The sequence below is a fragment of the Pimephales promelas genome, chromosome 18, assembly GCF_988280905.1.
Source record: "Pimephales promelas chromosome 18, fPimPro1.hap1.1, whole genome shotgun sequence".
NCBI lineage: Eukaryota > Metazoa > Chordata > Actinopteri > Cypriniformes > Leuciscidae > Pimephales > Pimephales promelas.
The window spans coordinates 14,322,519-14,338,936 of NC_142786.1; the positions used below are offsets into that span (position 1 = coordinate 14,322,519).

The 16,418-nt window shown below is 40.3% G+C and overlaps 2 protein-coding genes across 6 annotated transcripts in view; one reads left to right on the forward strand and one right to left on the reverse strand.

Annotated features, from left to right (window-relative positions):
- Nucleotides 1-16,418, reverse strand: part of fkbp10a (FKBP prolyl isomerase 10a) — a 367,658-nt gene that overhangs the window by 329,767 nt on the left and 21,473 nt on the right. The gene's annotated exons all lie outside the window — the stretch shown is intronic.
- LOC120469962 (uncharacterized) lies at nucleotides 9,667-15,189 on the forward strand. Its single transcript, XM_039659299.2, has 12 exons — nucleotides 9,667-10,134; nucleotides 10,790-10,931; nucleotides 11,114-11,333; nucleotides 11,447-11,573; nucleotides 11,858-12,156; nucleotides 12,336-12,426; nucleotides 12,552-12,668; nucleotides 12,799-12,874; nucleotides 12,950-13,201; nucleotides 13,496-13,667; nucleotides 13,825-13,973; nucleotides 14,084-15,189. The coding sequence occupies exons 1-12, from the start codon at nucleotides 9,781-9,783 to the stop codon at nucleotides 14,269-14,271; spliced, it is 2,187 nt and encodes a 728-aa protein (XP_039515233.2). The 5' UTR covers nucleotides 9,667-9,780; the 3' UTR covers nucleotides 14,272-15,189.

Genomic DNA, 16,418 nt, shown 5'->3' on the forward strand with positions numbered 1-16,418 from the left:
TTTTTTTCCTGCAAAGTAAGTGCCATTTTCGGGGCCGCAACATGCTCAAAAACTCACCAAATTTGGCAAGCATGTCAGGACTGGTGAAAAATTTCGTATTTTAGCCCATCGTATACGTTCAACCTACATGCACGAAATTTGGTGGGGACGTGTATCATATCAAGACGCACAAAAAAGCCTCAAGAACCCATACCCTAAACTCGACAGGAGGTCCGCCATTTTGAATTTGGCGGCCATTTTTGGACGATTTACAGACTCCGTACTTTAACGAACTCCTCCTAGGGATTTAGTCGGATCGACTTAAAATTTCTGCTGTGCCTTCTAAAGGCATTGACGATGTAAAGTTGTGCTATCTGCGCGTTTTCGTCGATGGGCGTGTCCGTGGCGTCGAAGATTCGCCATGAAACAGGAAGTTGTAGTAACTTGGCTGTAAATGCCCAGATCTGCACGAAATTTTACACATTTGACAAGAGTCCCGCCCTGAACAAATCTACATGCCGACATTCACCCACAGTCTGCCATTTCTAATTTTACCGCCATTTTTGGATGATTTACTCATTACATACTTTAACTAACTCCTCCTAGGGATTTAGTCGGATCGACTTCAAATTTCTGCTGTGCCTTCTAAAGGCATTGATGATGTAAAATTGTGCTATTTACGCATTTTCGTCGATGGGCGTGTCCGTGGCGTTGATGATTCGCTATGAAACAGAAAGTTGTATTAACTTGGATGTAAATGCCCAGATCTGAACGAAATTTAACACATTTGACAAGAGTCCCGCCCTGAACAAATCTACATGCCGACATTCACCAACAGTCATAGCGCCACCTGCTGGCAACAGGAAGTGACCTTTAATGAAGCGTAGCAAATTCACAGCCGCACCGGCTGAGTTCCAGAATATGCAACGCGGCCGCCTCACACCCCGACGCGCTACAGGTGCGAGGGCCCGCCCATCGCTGCTTGCAGCTTTAATTTTTTTTTTTTTCTTTTTTCTGCAAAGTAAGCGCCATTTTCGGGGCCGCAACATGCTCAAAAACTCACCAAATTTGGCACGCATGTCAGGACTGGTGAAAAATTTCGTATTTTGTGGGTTTCACGGATGGGCGTGGCAAAACGGCACGCTAGCGCCACCTAGAAAATTGGAAAAAATTAGCCCCTCGTCCATGTTCAACCTACATGCACGAAATTTGGTGGGGACGTGTATCATATCAAGATGCACAAAAAAGCCTCAAGAACCCATACCCTAAACTCGACAGGAAGTCCGCCATTTTGAATTTGGCGGCCATTTTTGGACGATTTACACACTCCGTACTTTAACGAACTCCTCCTAGGGATTTAGTCGGATCGACTTCAAATTTCTGCTGTGCCTTCGAAAGCCATTGACGATGTAAAGTTGTGCTATCTGCGCGTTTTCGTCGATGGGCGTGTCCGTGGCGTCAAAGATTCGCCATGAAACAGGAAGTTGTAGTAACTTGGCTGTAAATGCCCAGATCTGCACGAAATTTGACACATTTGACAAGAGTCCCGCCCTGAACAAATCTACATGCCTACATTCACCCACAGTCATGGCGCCACCTGCTGGCAACAGGAAGAGACCTTTAACGAAGCAGCCCCCGCCGCTTGTTTGACCAACATGTACGAAATTTCTGTGGTACATCTACCATGACCAGACGTACAAAAAAGCCTCAAGAACCCATACCCTAAACGTGACAGGAAGTCCGCCATTTTGAATTTGGCGACCGATTTGGGACGATTTACACACTCCGCACTTTAACGAACTCCTCCTAGGGATTTTGTAGGATCAACTTCAAATTTCTGCTGTACCTTCTAAAGGCATTGACGATGTAAAGTTGTGCTATCTGCGTGTTTTCGTCGATGGGCGTGTCCGTGGCGTCGATGATTCGCCATGAAACAGGAAGTTGTAGTAACTTGGCTGTAAATGCCCAGATCTGCACGAAATTTTACACATTTGACAAGAGTCCCGCCCTGAACAAATCTACATGCCTACATTCACCCACAGTAATTGTTCATGTCTTTGGAGTCCTGGAGCACAGGAATAAACATTATAACTTGTACAGAACAAAAACTATTGACATTTTTCCAAAAGAAGTCCAGGCGTTTGGGGCCTCATGAAATTCACTGGTGCCAAGCCTCAAAACAGTTCCTATCAGCAATCACACAGAGGGTCACATCACAGGTTTTGCATTTCTATTTTATTTATTCTTTTATTTATTATGTTCTTTTTATTCTTTTATAATACATTTATACTACTATAATACTTTTTTAAAGTAAATAAATAAATGGCACTTCAGCTGGGTCTATCCTGGTAATCTAGTTCCTCATCTGTCAAAAAGCTCTGTTCTCCTGAAAATCCATCATCCTGCAATGCAACAAAATAGACCAGCGCTTTATTTACGTCCATTTCGCTGTGTTTCTCTGTGAATCGCGCATCTCCGTGAGTCTCTCTATCTCTCTACACTATATCAGCGCTTGGTTCATGCGTAATGACGCACACCAATGTTTACTAGTGATCAGCCTGTAATTGGTCAAAAAACATCACGTGAAAACATCACGTGATATCCAGAATGTCCGCTAGCATCGAGCTAGCGGCAAAAATGACGGAATATTTATGAATTATGGACTTCAAGAGTATCAAAGTTTGACATAAAGCGTTTGGATTTATTGCTGAAAACCTCTGAAAGGAAGCACAAGTTCCAGGCTGGATAGAAAACCTACTGTAAAGGCTAGAAAGACCTGAAAGACACCCCCGTGATGGCTAGCTCGTTAGCTTTCTGCTGGAAAAAACGGTAAGAAAATCAATAAATCTGTCATCGAGTTATGTAAACATTTATCGGAGGTGACGTGTGGCGTCGTCGACGATGCCGTCGGGCTCAGGGGGTTAACGAACTCCTCCTAGGGATTTAGTAGGATCAACTTCAAATTTCTGCTGTACCTTCTAAAGGCATTGACGATGTAAAGTTGTGCTATCTGCACGTTTTCGTCGATGGGCGTGTCCGTGGCGTCGATGATTCGCCATGAAACAGGAAGTTGAAGTAACTTGGCTGTAAATGCCCAGATCTGCACGAAATTTTACACATTTGACAAGAGTCCTGCCCTGAACAAATCTACATGCCGACATTCACCCACAGTCATAGCGCCACCTAGTGGCAACAGAAAGTGTCCTTTAACAAAGCTGCAAAAAATTTCACAGCTGCACCGGCTGAGCCGCAGAATATGCAACGTGTACGTGATGACGTATTGACGTAGTGTGTGTGTGCGCGTTGGGTGCTAATTCAACATGGCAGCGCGCTGCTGCTAGAAAAACAAACGAACTTTTTTTTTTTCCCCTCACTCGCTTTTCAACTACAAAATCAACCGTTTTAACCCTAACTTAAAACCTGGATTACAACTCGGACCTGGACCAACTGGAGGATTACATTGACCACCACTTCAACAGACTCTGCAACGTTACAATGGGCCGATCACGCAAAGCCAAAAAACCACGCATTTCGGACTCTCCCTCATCAACCGATTCACCGCCGTCACCAACATCACCATTATCCACTCCGATCAAAACAAACTGCTGTTCCGACATACTCCTATCAATCAACGAGCGCTTATCAAACCTGGACTCTAGACTTTCACTAATCGAAGTACTGCACAAAGAATTTCAAAACCTCCGCCACAGCCTGGAATACAGTCAACAGCAAGTCGATTCACTCACAGAAGAAAATAAATCACTGAAAAGCTCCGTGGACACACTCACTGCAAAACTTTCAACTGTAAACACTCAACTTACCTCCGTCATCACCGAGAACAAAGCCATGCAAGAAACCATCCTGGATATACAGTCACGCAGTATGAGAGACAATTTAATCTTCTCCGGCATTCCCGAATCACCCACCGAAGACCCCGAAAAATCTGTTAAGGACTTCCTGGTTAATCAGCTCAAACTTACACCGGAGACTGTGGAGCACATCACTTTCCATCGCGTTCACCGTTTAGGACAGAAACACATCAACTCCACCCGTTCCCGCCCCATCATCGCCAAATTTGAACATTTCAAACAAAAAGTACTGGTTCAGCGACAAGGACGGCAGCTCAAAGGGACTCATTACGGACTCAACGACCAATATCCACAAGAGATCATCCGCAGACGTAAGCTACTTTTCCCCATCCGCAAGACAATGATCAACCAAGGTAAAAAAGCAATCATCACAGTGGACAAATTATACATTGATGGACAATTATTTAGAGACAAAGACACTACTCCCTGGCTTTACTGATTATTGATAATAGCAATGTAACATTTCCAATCCGTTTATACTCAATTTATACTCAATTCATAATCCTCATATTCTTTTATTAAATCACTTGCACCACGCACGCACATTGTACTCTAAATGCACCTAAATAACCTTGCTCAATGTTTATATGTTCTGTTGTTGGTTATAGGTATCTATGTTTTCCCTGTTTTATTTGTCATTTGTTGTTCTAGATTTACACACACACACACACACACTCAACCGCATTCACATCCACACACACAGATTTATACTCACACAAGGTAACTATGAAATATACAATATAGGTTCATGCATTTGAAGTTCATAACTTGGAATATTCGTGGAGTTGGTTCACTAACAAAAAAAAATAAAGTTTTAAATTACCTACAAAATACACAAGCAGATATATGTCTAATACAGGAAACACACCTCTCACAATATACACAAAATAGCTTAAAAACTACACATTTCAACCACTGTTTTTCCTCCCACTATAATTCAAAACAAAGAGGAGTATGCATCTTAATAAACAAAAAAATACAGTTTAACCACCATACAACCATTTCCGATCCTGAAGGCCGTTTTATCATTATTAACATTTCAATCAATAATAATCCAATCACAATTGGCAACATCTATGGACCAAACTCTGATGATTCCTCCTTCTTTGCAAATTTCTTCTCCTCTCTTTCAAACATTTCCAACGGTCCAATAATTATAGGGGGAGACTATAATACTGTAATCAATCCATCATTTGACAGGTCAAAACATACAGGTAAATCTCCGCAATCCTCCAAAACAATAAAGCAGTTCATGAGTGATTTTGGTCTTTGCGATGGTTGGAGGCTACAACACCCACTCGCCAGAGAATACACCTTTTATTCTAACGTTCACCAAACCTACTCCCGCATTGATTTCTTTCTAGCCAGTAATTCAATCATACCAAATATTTTAGAAACCAAAATACATCCGATCACTATCAGTGACCACTCCCCGGTAACTCTCACATTGAACCCATCTGCAATACAGAAGCACCCCACCAGATGGCGTTTTAATATATCACTATTGAAAGATCCAGAATTTGACAGTTACTTCAAAAGAGAGTGGACATCCTTCCTTGAAATAAATGACTCTCCAAAGTCATCAGCATCACTGCTCTGGGAAACATGGAAAGTTGTTTTACGGGGGAAAATTATATCATATTCAGTACATAAAAAGAAAAAGGACAGAGAAAAAGAAGCACAACTGGAAGAAAGAATAAAAGAACTAGAAATTTTACACGCAAATAATCAATCAGAAAGCATCTATAAAGAAATTAGAGAAAACAAATTTTTGCTCAATGAAATAATAAACAAAAGAAACCAATTTCTGATTCACAGGCTCCGTCAAGAAACTTTTCACCATAGCAATAAATCCGGAAAATATTTAGCCAGTCAAATTAAAAGAAATAAAGAAAAAACAGCTATAACCTCCATCAGAAACTCGGCAGGGAAGCTAACCAATTCACCAGTTGAGATAAACAGGACATTTCAAGATTACTATACTAAATTATACTCATCCGATCTTGATCCGAACCAAGAAGACATAACCCAATTCCTCGATAACATCATTCTACCAAAACTCAACATGGAACAAATAAACACACTAGAATTACCAATCACAGAAAAAGAACTTCACTCCGCACTGAAAAGCATGCAAAATAATAAAGCACCAGGTCCAGATGGCTTCCCTGCTGAGTTTTACGAACATTTTTGGTCAACCTTATACCCACTATTTAGCAGAACAATAACAGAAATAAAACACAATGCAAAGTTCCCTCCCCACATGAATACAGCACTTATATCACTCATTCCTAAACCTAACAAAGACCATACCTTCACATCTAACTATCGCCCTATCTCACTCATAAATGTCGACATAAAAATTATTAGCAAAGCATTAGCCCATAGAATTGAACAAATTATACCATATATAATCCATCCTGATCAGACTGGCTTCATAAAAGGTAGACATGCATCTAATAACACCCGCAGATTATACAATTTAATGCATTACTCATCAACACAACAGAAAGATACTCTCATTGCCACATTAGACGCCGAAAAAGCTTTTGACAGGGTCAACTGGAAATTTTTATTCACCACGTTACAAAAATTCGGCTTTGGAGAGTCATTTATTAACTGGATCAAGATTTTATACACATCACCATCGGCCACAGTCACAACGAATGGACTAACATCACAAAGCTTCGCACTGCATAGGGGGACAAGGCAGGGATGTCCACTCTCTCCATCCCTATTTACCATTTTTATTGAACCTTTAGCAGCAGCTATCCGTCAAAACCCAGCAATCAAAGGTATTGAAACACCACAACAAATACATAAAATCTCACTCTATGCAGATGATATCCTACTATATATACAAGAACCCCTAACATCTACTCAAGAAATAATTAAAACAATCCAGTCCTTCTCAAAAATATCCGATTATGCAATAAACTGGAATAAATCCTCCATCCTCCCTTTACATAAAACCAAATGGGATGTGGCACCCCATCAATCACCAATACCTATTTGTCAGGATCACATCACTTACTTAGGCATTAAGATTTCCTCCAGACTGTCAGAGTTGGTAACACTCAACTTCACACCACTACTAAAAAAAATAGAAGACGATTTGCTCAGGTGGCTCAACCTCCCAATCTCCATAATCGGCAGGATAGCAGCAATAAAAATGACGATTCTACCAAAAATTAACTACCTATTCTCAATGATTCCAACCCACCCCACACTCACCTGGTTTAAATCACTAGACTCCATTATAACTCACTTCTACTGGAAAAATAAAACGCCAAGGATAAAACTCACTACACTACAAAAGAGTAAGGTTCAAGGAGGACTAGAAGCACCAAATTTCCAATATTACTCAATGGCTAACCAACTGCAATACATATACAAATGGATTCACCCCACCCAATCTGATATTATATGGCTAGATATAGAACAATCACTATGCAAAGAATTAAATATAGCTGACATACCGTTCCTCACCAAATCAATTAAACAACACACATGTTTTAATGCAGTAACTATAGCCTCCACTCTGACAGCCTGGTGGAAATTTCACCAAATCACAAACTCTACATTAGCTCCATCTAACCTCACTCCACTATGGAACAACCGTGATTTTATAAGCAATAAAAAAACATTGAATTTTCACACATGGGCGGAAAGGGGTATCACCCACATTAAGCATATTTTCAAAGCCAACACATTTAAACCATTTCCACAACTGGCTCAGGAGTATGGCATCGGGAACAACGAATTTTTAAAATACCTACAAATCAAATCTTCTGTCCTGGCAAAAATAAACATCAGAGATAGAAATTTAGAACTTCCACCGGCAATATCAGACATGGTCAACATTTCCTCTCCAAAAAAACTGCTCTCTAAAATATACAAAATTATCTCAAATCAACTTCAGACTATATACTTACCAACAATAAAATGGGAAAATGATCTTTCAATAGCCACTGATGCCAACTTCTGGACCCAAATCTGTAAAAATGTCTATCTCATGTCCAAAAATGCGAATCTTCAGTTAATACAATACAAAATACTCCACAGAACACATTACACAGGCAATAGATTAGCTAAAATGGGTTTCACATCAGAAGTTTGCACACATTGCAATCAAAATTCTACAGACACATACATCCATGCAACCTGGCACTGCACTCCAATCAAACACTTTTGGGAAGAGGTCACACAATCACTATCCACTATAGTTGGCTGCCACATCCCATTGTCTTCTTCCCTTTGCTTGCTGGGGGACCTTACAATAATCACTGATAAAACTATAAACTCTAAAATACTCCTCATAGCGCTAACCATCGCCAAGAAAACTATCCTCATGAACTGGAAAACCAGAAATAAATTACACATTAACATTTGGAAAAATCTTATTACAGACTTCATTGCAATGGAACTCGCATCTCCCCTTCATAATTACACATCGGAAACTGACCTCTACCGTCCAACACTTTATGACCTCTTACAGCTATGAATCCCTTCTCTGTTCTTAACTCAGACTATAACCAACCCACGAATATTTGTGCATTTTAGTTGTTCGAACTTGTTTTTGTCATCATTGTTATTGCTATCTTTACTGTCACTGTTATGATTACTATTTTCACTTTTATTTAATTTTTTGTTGTTTCATTGTAATTGCTGTTGTTGCTGTCTTTTGCTCTCACCGTTGTGATCACCACTGCCATCATCATTGTCATTCATTATTATTATTATTATTATTATTATTATTACTATTATTATTATTATTATCATCATCAATATTGCCATTGTCAATGCTGTAGAATTAGAATGTAGAACTAGAATTAAGCGTCATTGTCATCACTAATGCAATAACTTCCCCCTTATCTCTTCATGGGTTTTTAATGCACCACAACATAGAAAAGGGAAAAAAAAAAAAAAAAAAAAGAAAAAAAAAAGAATAAGTATATTTGGATAAACATCGCAAACACCAAGGCAGGCAAGACAGGCGAGAAGTAGTTTCAACGGGACAGCATCTCTGGCCCAATTTGAGACATTCTCGCACTGTACTCCCTCTTTTAATGCACTTTAGACATTGCACATAACACACACACACACAAAAAAAAGAAAAATATAGAAAAGATAGGGACTGATGAGATGTGGGGGAAGGTTGTCTTATATTATATTATATTATATTATATTATTATATTATATTATTATATTATCATATTTTGTACAGGATTGACAATGGCAATCGTTACATAGGAGGAAGGATGGAAATAAAAATCTACAAAAACAATATGGGCAGTATGGTGGTAGTGGGGAGTGATGGTAATGACAATGGTAATAAATAATAAATGGTTACTTTGTGTACACACGCATACACATACCCACGCTCATACACGCTCACTTACACACTTAGATCAAACACTTAAAGGCCATGGTGCAGGTTTTTTTTTTTTCTTTTTTGGCAATTTTCTAGTTGGTAATAAACATTTAAACAGTTATCCATTGTATCTGATGCTGTAGGTTACTTAAAACTTAAAATATAACACGGGAAAGTGGGTGATTTGTTAGCTTTTTGCTAAAGCTAAGCGAGGATTCTTATTTCTCCCACAATGCATTCCATGACGTCACATGAGGCACTCGCTGACTGTTGGACGACAGACGAAAGCCCGCGCCCGCTTTACCATTGAGGGAGAGTGATACGAGAAGTAGCTAGCTAGTGAATGAGTGACAGTGACAGATTTATAAGTAAAGATAGATAGATAGATAGATAACGATAGATAGAGATAGATAGATAGATAACGATAGATAACGATAGATATATAGATAGGTAGATAGATAGATAGATAAGCATAGCATATAGTGAGATAGCATAGCATAACAGATAGCTTAGAGATAGATAAAGAGTAGGCCTAGGTCATAAATAAAGTTAGACAAAATGGTATATTACTGTGTTTGTGGCGGGTGCAAGAACTCCAGCAAAACTGGACATAGGGTCCATTCCTTCCCCAAGGACAAAGGAATTTTCCGAAGCTGGGTGCAATTTGTGAAGATTAGGCGGGCAGATTTTTCAGCTAGCTCTGTCACCGCCTACTCAAGAATATGCAGCGCGCATTTTAAAGAGGAGGATTACAACTCAGGGGACGCCAAGATGGTCTCACTTGGTTTAAAGAGTGAGAGGAGTGTTAAATTACTTCCTACCGCCGTGCCGTCGGTGAACCCAAGCCTCCCTGCTTGCCCTGTCCCGAGGTCGAGAGACACCGTCTGCCGCCGCAAGCGAGAAATTGCCACGGTAAGCATCATGCTAACGTTAATGTTTACAAGCTGCGTGTTAGCTAGCTTTGTGTGTATTTTGTACAAGTTACCGTTCTCCCTTTGACATAGCCTCCACTAATTTACAAGCATGATCACTCTGACATTAGAAGAGCATATTTGGTAATTCACGAATGAAAATTAGAATAAAATCAATATTGCCCTGAGGTAAAAGTCCATATCATGTGTGAGTGTTTGGATCAGATCAAGCGGCTTTCGCAATAATGTGTTTGCGTTTTGTTTTTGACTGCTACGGTTCTCTTTCACTGTATATTTGACCGTGTCGCCAGGGCTGTAGTGAAGCATTTTTCTTACCTACTCGCACTGTTTTGATTTTGGTACGGCTGTGCCATAGGTTATTGTTTCCACTGGGAAACTAACGTTAGTTGTAGCACACACGTCCCATTTTATTGATGGACTTATGAAATGACTGGGAATATTAACTTATCGTCATGGAATTTCAAAGATAAGTAAATAATTCTCAGTACTTCCAAGTTGAAAATAAATTATTAAATGTTTCATGTGCATCCAATGTGCTTGCAAATCACTTCTAAGTTTACATAGTATGCCCACCTCTTATTTCACCACTACACACTGGCATTTTGCTGACCCTTTTTCATATTTGTTTTTGCAAGATGTTGATAGACGCCTCACAGCAGGAGACTTTGGACAGTGTAGACACTGTGGAGAGTGTCTATACTGGGGATCAGCCCTTGCCCTCCTCCACTTCTGACGCTGGGACACAGTGTTCTTTGAAGCCCCCCCGATGGTCTCACGGTAAAACTTGGGTATTTTAAGGGGTAGATATTATCATATAGTCTAAAACATTGCCAGTATCTATGCAATCAGAAAATTTCCATATACATTGATTAAATTAATACATAGCCTACACCAAAAAACATAGCAGTTTAGATTTGCCATGATTGTCACATATTTGGGTGTTTACTGCCTCTCCACAGCTGTGCAGGTTAACCTGAAGCCCAAGATGGTCAGCGTGGGCACACAGACATCATTCTGCCCACAAACCTCCACTCCCCTCGCTAGTCCTGAACAGACAGATGATGATGATAATGCCTCTGTCATCAGTGACTCATCGTGGGTGCCCGAAGAGCCGATGCATGAGGAGCATGAGGAGGACTTGTTGGATGAGCCACCTTACACGTGTGACCCCCACCACAAGTGAGATAATTTAAAACCAACATAGACTATTTTAAATGCTCATTTTTGTGTACTGTAGCTTTGTTAGTTTATATGATCCCCCCCCCCCCCAACAATTTTTTTTGTTGTTATAGTGGCATTGACAAATTCATTGTTTGCCGAGAGGAGCTTATGTGCCTTTTTGACATCTGTCCGGTCTGTTGTGAGAGGTCAGATAGGAGCATTGTGCAGCAGGAAGGAACTTTTCTAAAGATCAAGCAGGTACGGTTTTGTTTACACAGCAGGCCATTTGATTAGAAAATCAGAATATCTAATTGCAATCTGATAGCTCTGACTGTCTTGCCAGTTAATTTACAATGTATGTACCAGGCTGGCTTTAGTCTATTGGTTTGTGATGGAATCATATTTGAGTGTTATACTGTATTGGTTATGTGTGTTTCATTGAAAATATGAAATCTTTGACCAGTAATGTACAGTACTTAATCTATATTGAATTCTGATGTACTATTGATTACTTTTTTTTTTTTTTTTTTTTACATATCCAGGTCTGTGCATCATGTGGCTACCACCGATTCTGGCAAAACCAGCCAATGCTTCACAGGAACATGCCAACCTGCAACCTCCTGTTAAGCGGGGCCATTCATTTCACTGGATGTTTGGCCACCCAGACATTAAGGATGCTGACTCTGTTTGGCCTGCAGTGCATCAGTGCGAGCAGTTACTTTCGCCATCAGCGCTGCTACACCATCCCAGTAATTGTTCAGGCCTGGCAAAAAGATCAAGCACAGAGTTTCAGTGACCTACGGGCAATGGATGGTGGGCTAGTTCTTGCTGGTGACTGCAGGTAAACCAGTGTGAGCTCATAGCACATTTTGATTTTGTTATTTGTTATCCTGTAGGGTGGCTTTATTTGACATTTGCAGATGACATGGTGGATGATCTTTACAGACCTTGGTTATTAAAAACTTGAAACCAAATTTGAATTAGATTCGAATTTAAATTCAAATTTGTAATTAATTCCAGGTCAGATTCTCCTGGGCACTGTGCAAAGTATGGGTCCTACTCTCTGATCGAGGACAGAGTGAACAAGGTGGTGGATGTTCAGCTTGTTCAGGTAAACCTGATGTTATTAGACAAAGAAATGAACTCTGCAATTTAGTAAACTGATTCGGTTCATTCACGTCTCCTTCAACAACACCAGCATTCTACAGTACATTACACTGTTATGTCATATTGCAGAGCTCAGAGGTACCCAACAGCTCATGGTGTGAGCTTGAAGGGCTCAAGCGCAGTGTCAGCCTGCTGAGGGGAAAGGACCTGCATTTGGCAACGCTGATCACGGACCGTCATCGCCAGGTATTTACAATAAAAATGCAGTATAGAATGTAAATATCTGAATTGCACTGAAGCCGGATATTTGTGGTTTGCTGATGCACTGAGGGCCACACAGGTCAATCATCCACAAAGCTTGTTTATTTCTCCTTAGGTTGCCAAATGGGTGAGAGAGGAGCTGTGCCCTGAAGGGACACAGCATTATTTTGATGTGTGGCACATTGCCAAAAGTATGTATCCATTGTTGGAACCTTGAAGCAGTTTTTGTTAGTGCACATCAATTAATACCATTTGTTCTAAAACAGGTCTGGGGAAGGCCTTGGATGCAGCTTCAAAAGAGTGTGACCAACTACAGCTGTGGAGGCCAGCTATAGTGAATCACCTCTATTGGACTGCAGCCTCAACCCCAGACGGCAACCCAGCAGTCATGGAGGCTAAATGGAAAAGTTTAGTCAATCACATCCAAGACATCCATGACCATGACACCCCTGCCTTCTCCATTTGTGCCCATGGCCCTCTAGACGGGGATCAGCGCAACAAAGAGTGGCTGGACCCAGGTACAGCACACACAGCATGTGGTATTATGTACGCTCTACAGTTTTGTTGTATTTGCTGTCTGAGTGCTTTGACATGTGACCTATGATGATTAAGTTATTTTTTCATTCCCTGGCAATCTCATAACATTTTGTTTACTGTTTGTTTGCTATAATTCATATGCCGGACCATTTCATGTGTTTCCATTAAATTTTTTTTTTTTTTTTTTTGGCTGAATCTATCTTGTTCTATTTGTCTATTTATACGTTTTCCATCTTTGTGTTTGTCTGTCTGCCTCCCTGTCTTGGTCTTTGCAGGCTCATTGGCAGCAGTAAAGTTAGAAAATATTATCACGAGGACTGCCTTACTGAAAGATGTTCGACAGCTGTCTCCACAGCACCAGACCTTCTCCCTTGAGGCTTACCACTCCCTCATCTTACACTTCGCGCCCAAGCACACAGGGTTTTCATACCTTGGGATGTATAGCAGGTCAGTACAGCAATAATAATTGGCTGTATGATTGGAATAATACAGCCAATTATTATGCCTTTTATAATAATAATAGTACCTATTATCATGCCTATTGTATGATTTTGTCATACATAAACCAAGTTTCAAAAAATTTCTCAAATGTGTTATTTTGTAGGCTTCTCTTAGCGGCACTGCATTATAATCACAATGCCAACCGGGAGACAGCACGGAGAAGTGATGGGACGGAGAAGTACTGCGTGCGGTATCCGCGCTTCAGAAAAGGTGCCCATGTGGTGCGTCCCATCAAAGAGGCAGCTTCATATGGTAAGCAGTGTCATGCAGTTCCATCATATTTTGAGATGGCTCACGAGACATCTGTGATCACTGGCAATGATCTTTATTAAGTATTATTATTATTATGATTATGACTGCAGGTTATGCAACATCATTGATGAAGGCCCTTCAGGATAGCTACACCCATTCACCTGCAGCTCTTCGAGAGGTTAGCGCTAATTTGTCCTCTGATGCACCCGCCCCCATCGCCAAATCCTTTGAACAGGTTCCTAAGGAGGAGGCCGTCAGCCTCTTCCTAGCCCAGCAGTCACGCTACAAGAGAACCTAAATTCACTTTTTTTTTTTTTTCCACAGACAATTCCAATGATTTAGTTGTAAGTATTTATTTTAGTTGTTAGTTATCTTCTTTCCTACTGTCCCTGTCATCTCATTTGGTGGTGGTTTCCTGTATTCTGCATGTTTTGCTTTTTTCTTTGTGCACTGTTGCTTTGGTTTTACTTTGCACTAAATCATTAAAAAAAATTTCATCTTTGTAAGTGGCAATAATTGTCGTTGTACCCCATTCACGGGGTCCTGCATGCTGCATGTCTGCTCCTCTGTCTGTTATTTGCATGAACTTTGTTGTATGTAATTCAAAATAATTTACCAATCATTTTAAATGTGCCTTGTCAACGTCTGTGTGCGGTGTTGTTGCTTGATGTGCTTTTGCATGCATCACTGCATATGCATTCATAAAAGTGTGTGTGTGTGTGTGTGTGTGTGTGTGTGTGTGTGTGTGTGTGTGTGTGTGTGTGTGTGTGTGTGTGTGTGTGTGTGTGAGTGAGAGAGAGAGTACGAGAACCATCAGTTGACCCTCAGGTAAGACCACACTTTTGCAGGCATCTGAGAAATATAGCCAAAAGTCAAACATTTTAATCCTTGGATGATGCTAAGCAACTCATATATATTTTATTATATCATCTTGATTACTGCAATGCTATGTACACTGGCCTACCGAAAAGTTCTTTAGCAAAGCTACAATTGGTACATAATGCTTCTGCTACAGTACTATTGAAATTAAAGCGTTGCATTCCATGTATGAAAATTGCTATACAAATAAATGTTTATTATTATTATTTATGAAAGGTATCAGGTCTAGCCATTCATCAGTTTTTTATATAGTTTTACTTGCAACCTGTGTCTTTGTTCAGTAATCTTTGTCCTTGTTCAATAAATGTTTAGTAACCCTTATATACAAGCAATGCCAATAAACTGTTTTTACTTATTAAAATTCATGTGTACTGTGTACTTTATAACATTTTAAGGGCAATTGGGCGATCACAACAGAATATTTATTTATTAATATTTATTTACAGAATTATTTTTATTCATTCTCATTCAAACGAGGCCATTGAAAGCCCTGATAGGTCTGGTCACCACTTTGGAAATTTTGCCTTATGGTTGAAACCACACAAGAGGGTAGAGGCTTCCTTATACTCCTGCCTAAAACTCCATAAGCCCAGCGTATAACCTGCCTGTACGCAGTGTACCGGTATTGCCTAGGGATAAGTAGGAAAGATTTGTAAGTTTTAAACTCTGTAAGTAGGTTGGAAATGTCATTTGTGGTCTGTCTCTTATGCATGTTTGTGCATGCAACATTTCTCTTGTCACTTATAGCTGTTGTTCAAAGGACTCCCTGTAAAAAGATTGGTAAAGTAAACATAAACCATGAACATACTCGTGCGTGCTGGCTTGAAGGGGACCATGATCCTGCCTGAAGTGTGAATATGCTATTTGTAGCACAAACGGATTCAGACAGCATGCCTCAAATCCAGGATGTTGCGTTAGGCACGTTACATCTGCTGGCCGCGGGGTGAGATCCTCGACCAGCGACCAAAACGCGCTCACCTCCCTACAACACAAGCTCTCCACCACAGTTTCCATGGGACGACAACGCCCACACAGACACCTGCCAAACACAGCGACACAGACGCTTACTACTCACTCCCTCTCCCGGTAAGCCTGACTGTGTCAATGACAATAAATCGCGAGGAAAACGAGTTGCCACTATCAATAATACTCGGCGTCGGCTATGGTGAAACAGCATTTTCACCGGAGAAAGAGGTAAAAGTTTAGAAATAAACACTAGAAGTTCACAGGTGGGACTGTCAAGCCTGCATTATATGCCTCTATTTATAGATCTTCGGACTAAATTTAGGGTAACGTTACTTTTCTGAGCCAACGACATAATCAGTCACTAGATAAAAAGAAAACGTTGACTTTCAATCGATGCTATTCACTGACAGTAAAAAAAAAATATTAAGATGTTATTGTATGCACTGCTGTTCATTGACTACTAGCTCCAGCGGTCATTGCTGCGTTCTAAATGGTAGCAACTCACCAGGACACTACACCAACTCTCCATTCATTCTCCTCTGACCATGCATTTATTTGTCTTTGACGGCCATCGGCTCTCGGTATTTCCTCATTTGGCCT

Excerpts from the sequence above, each read along its gene's own strand:
- LOC120469962 (XM_039659299.2), top strand. The coding sequence starts at position 9,781 with ATGGTATATTACTGTGTTTGTGGCGGGTGCAAGAACTCCAGCAAAACT. Across the intron at positions 12,875-12,949 it reads TGTGTGGCACATTGCCAAAA|GTCTGGGGAAGGCCTTGGAT; the intron begins GTATGTATCCAT and ends GTTCTAAAACAG. Across the intron at positions 13,668-13,824 it reads TACCTTGGGATGTATAGCAG|GCTTCTCTTAGCGGCACTGC; the intron begins GTCAGTACAGCA and ends GTTATTTTGTAG.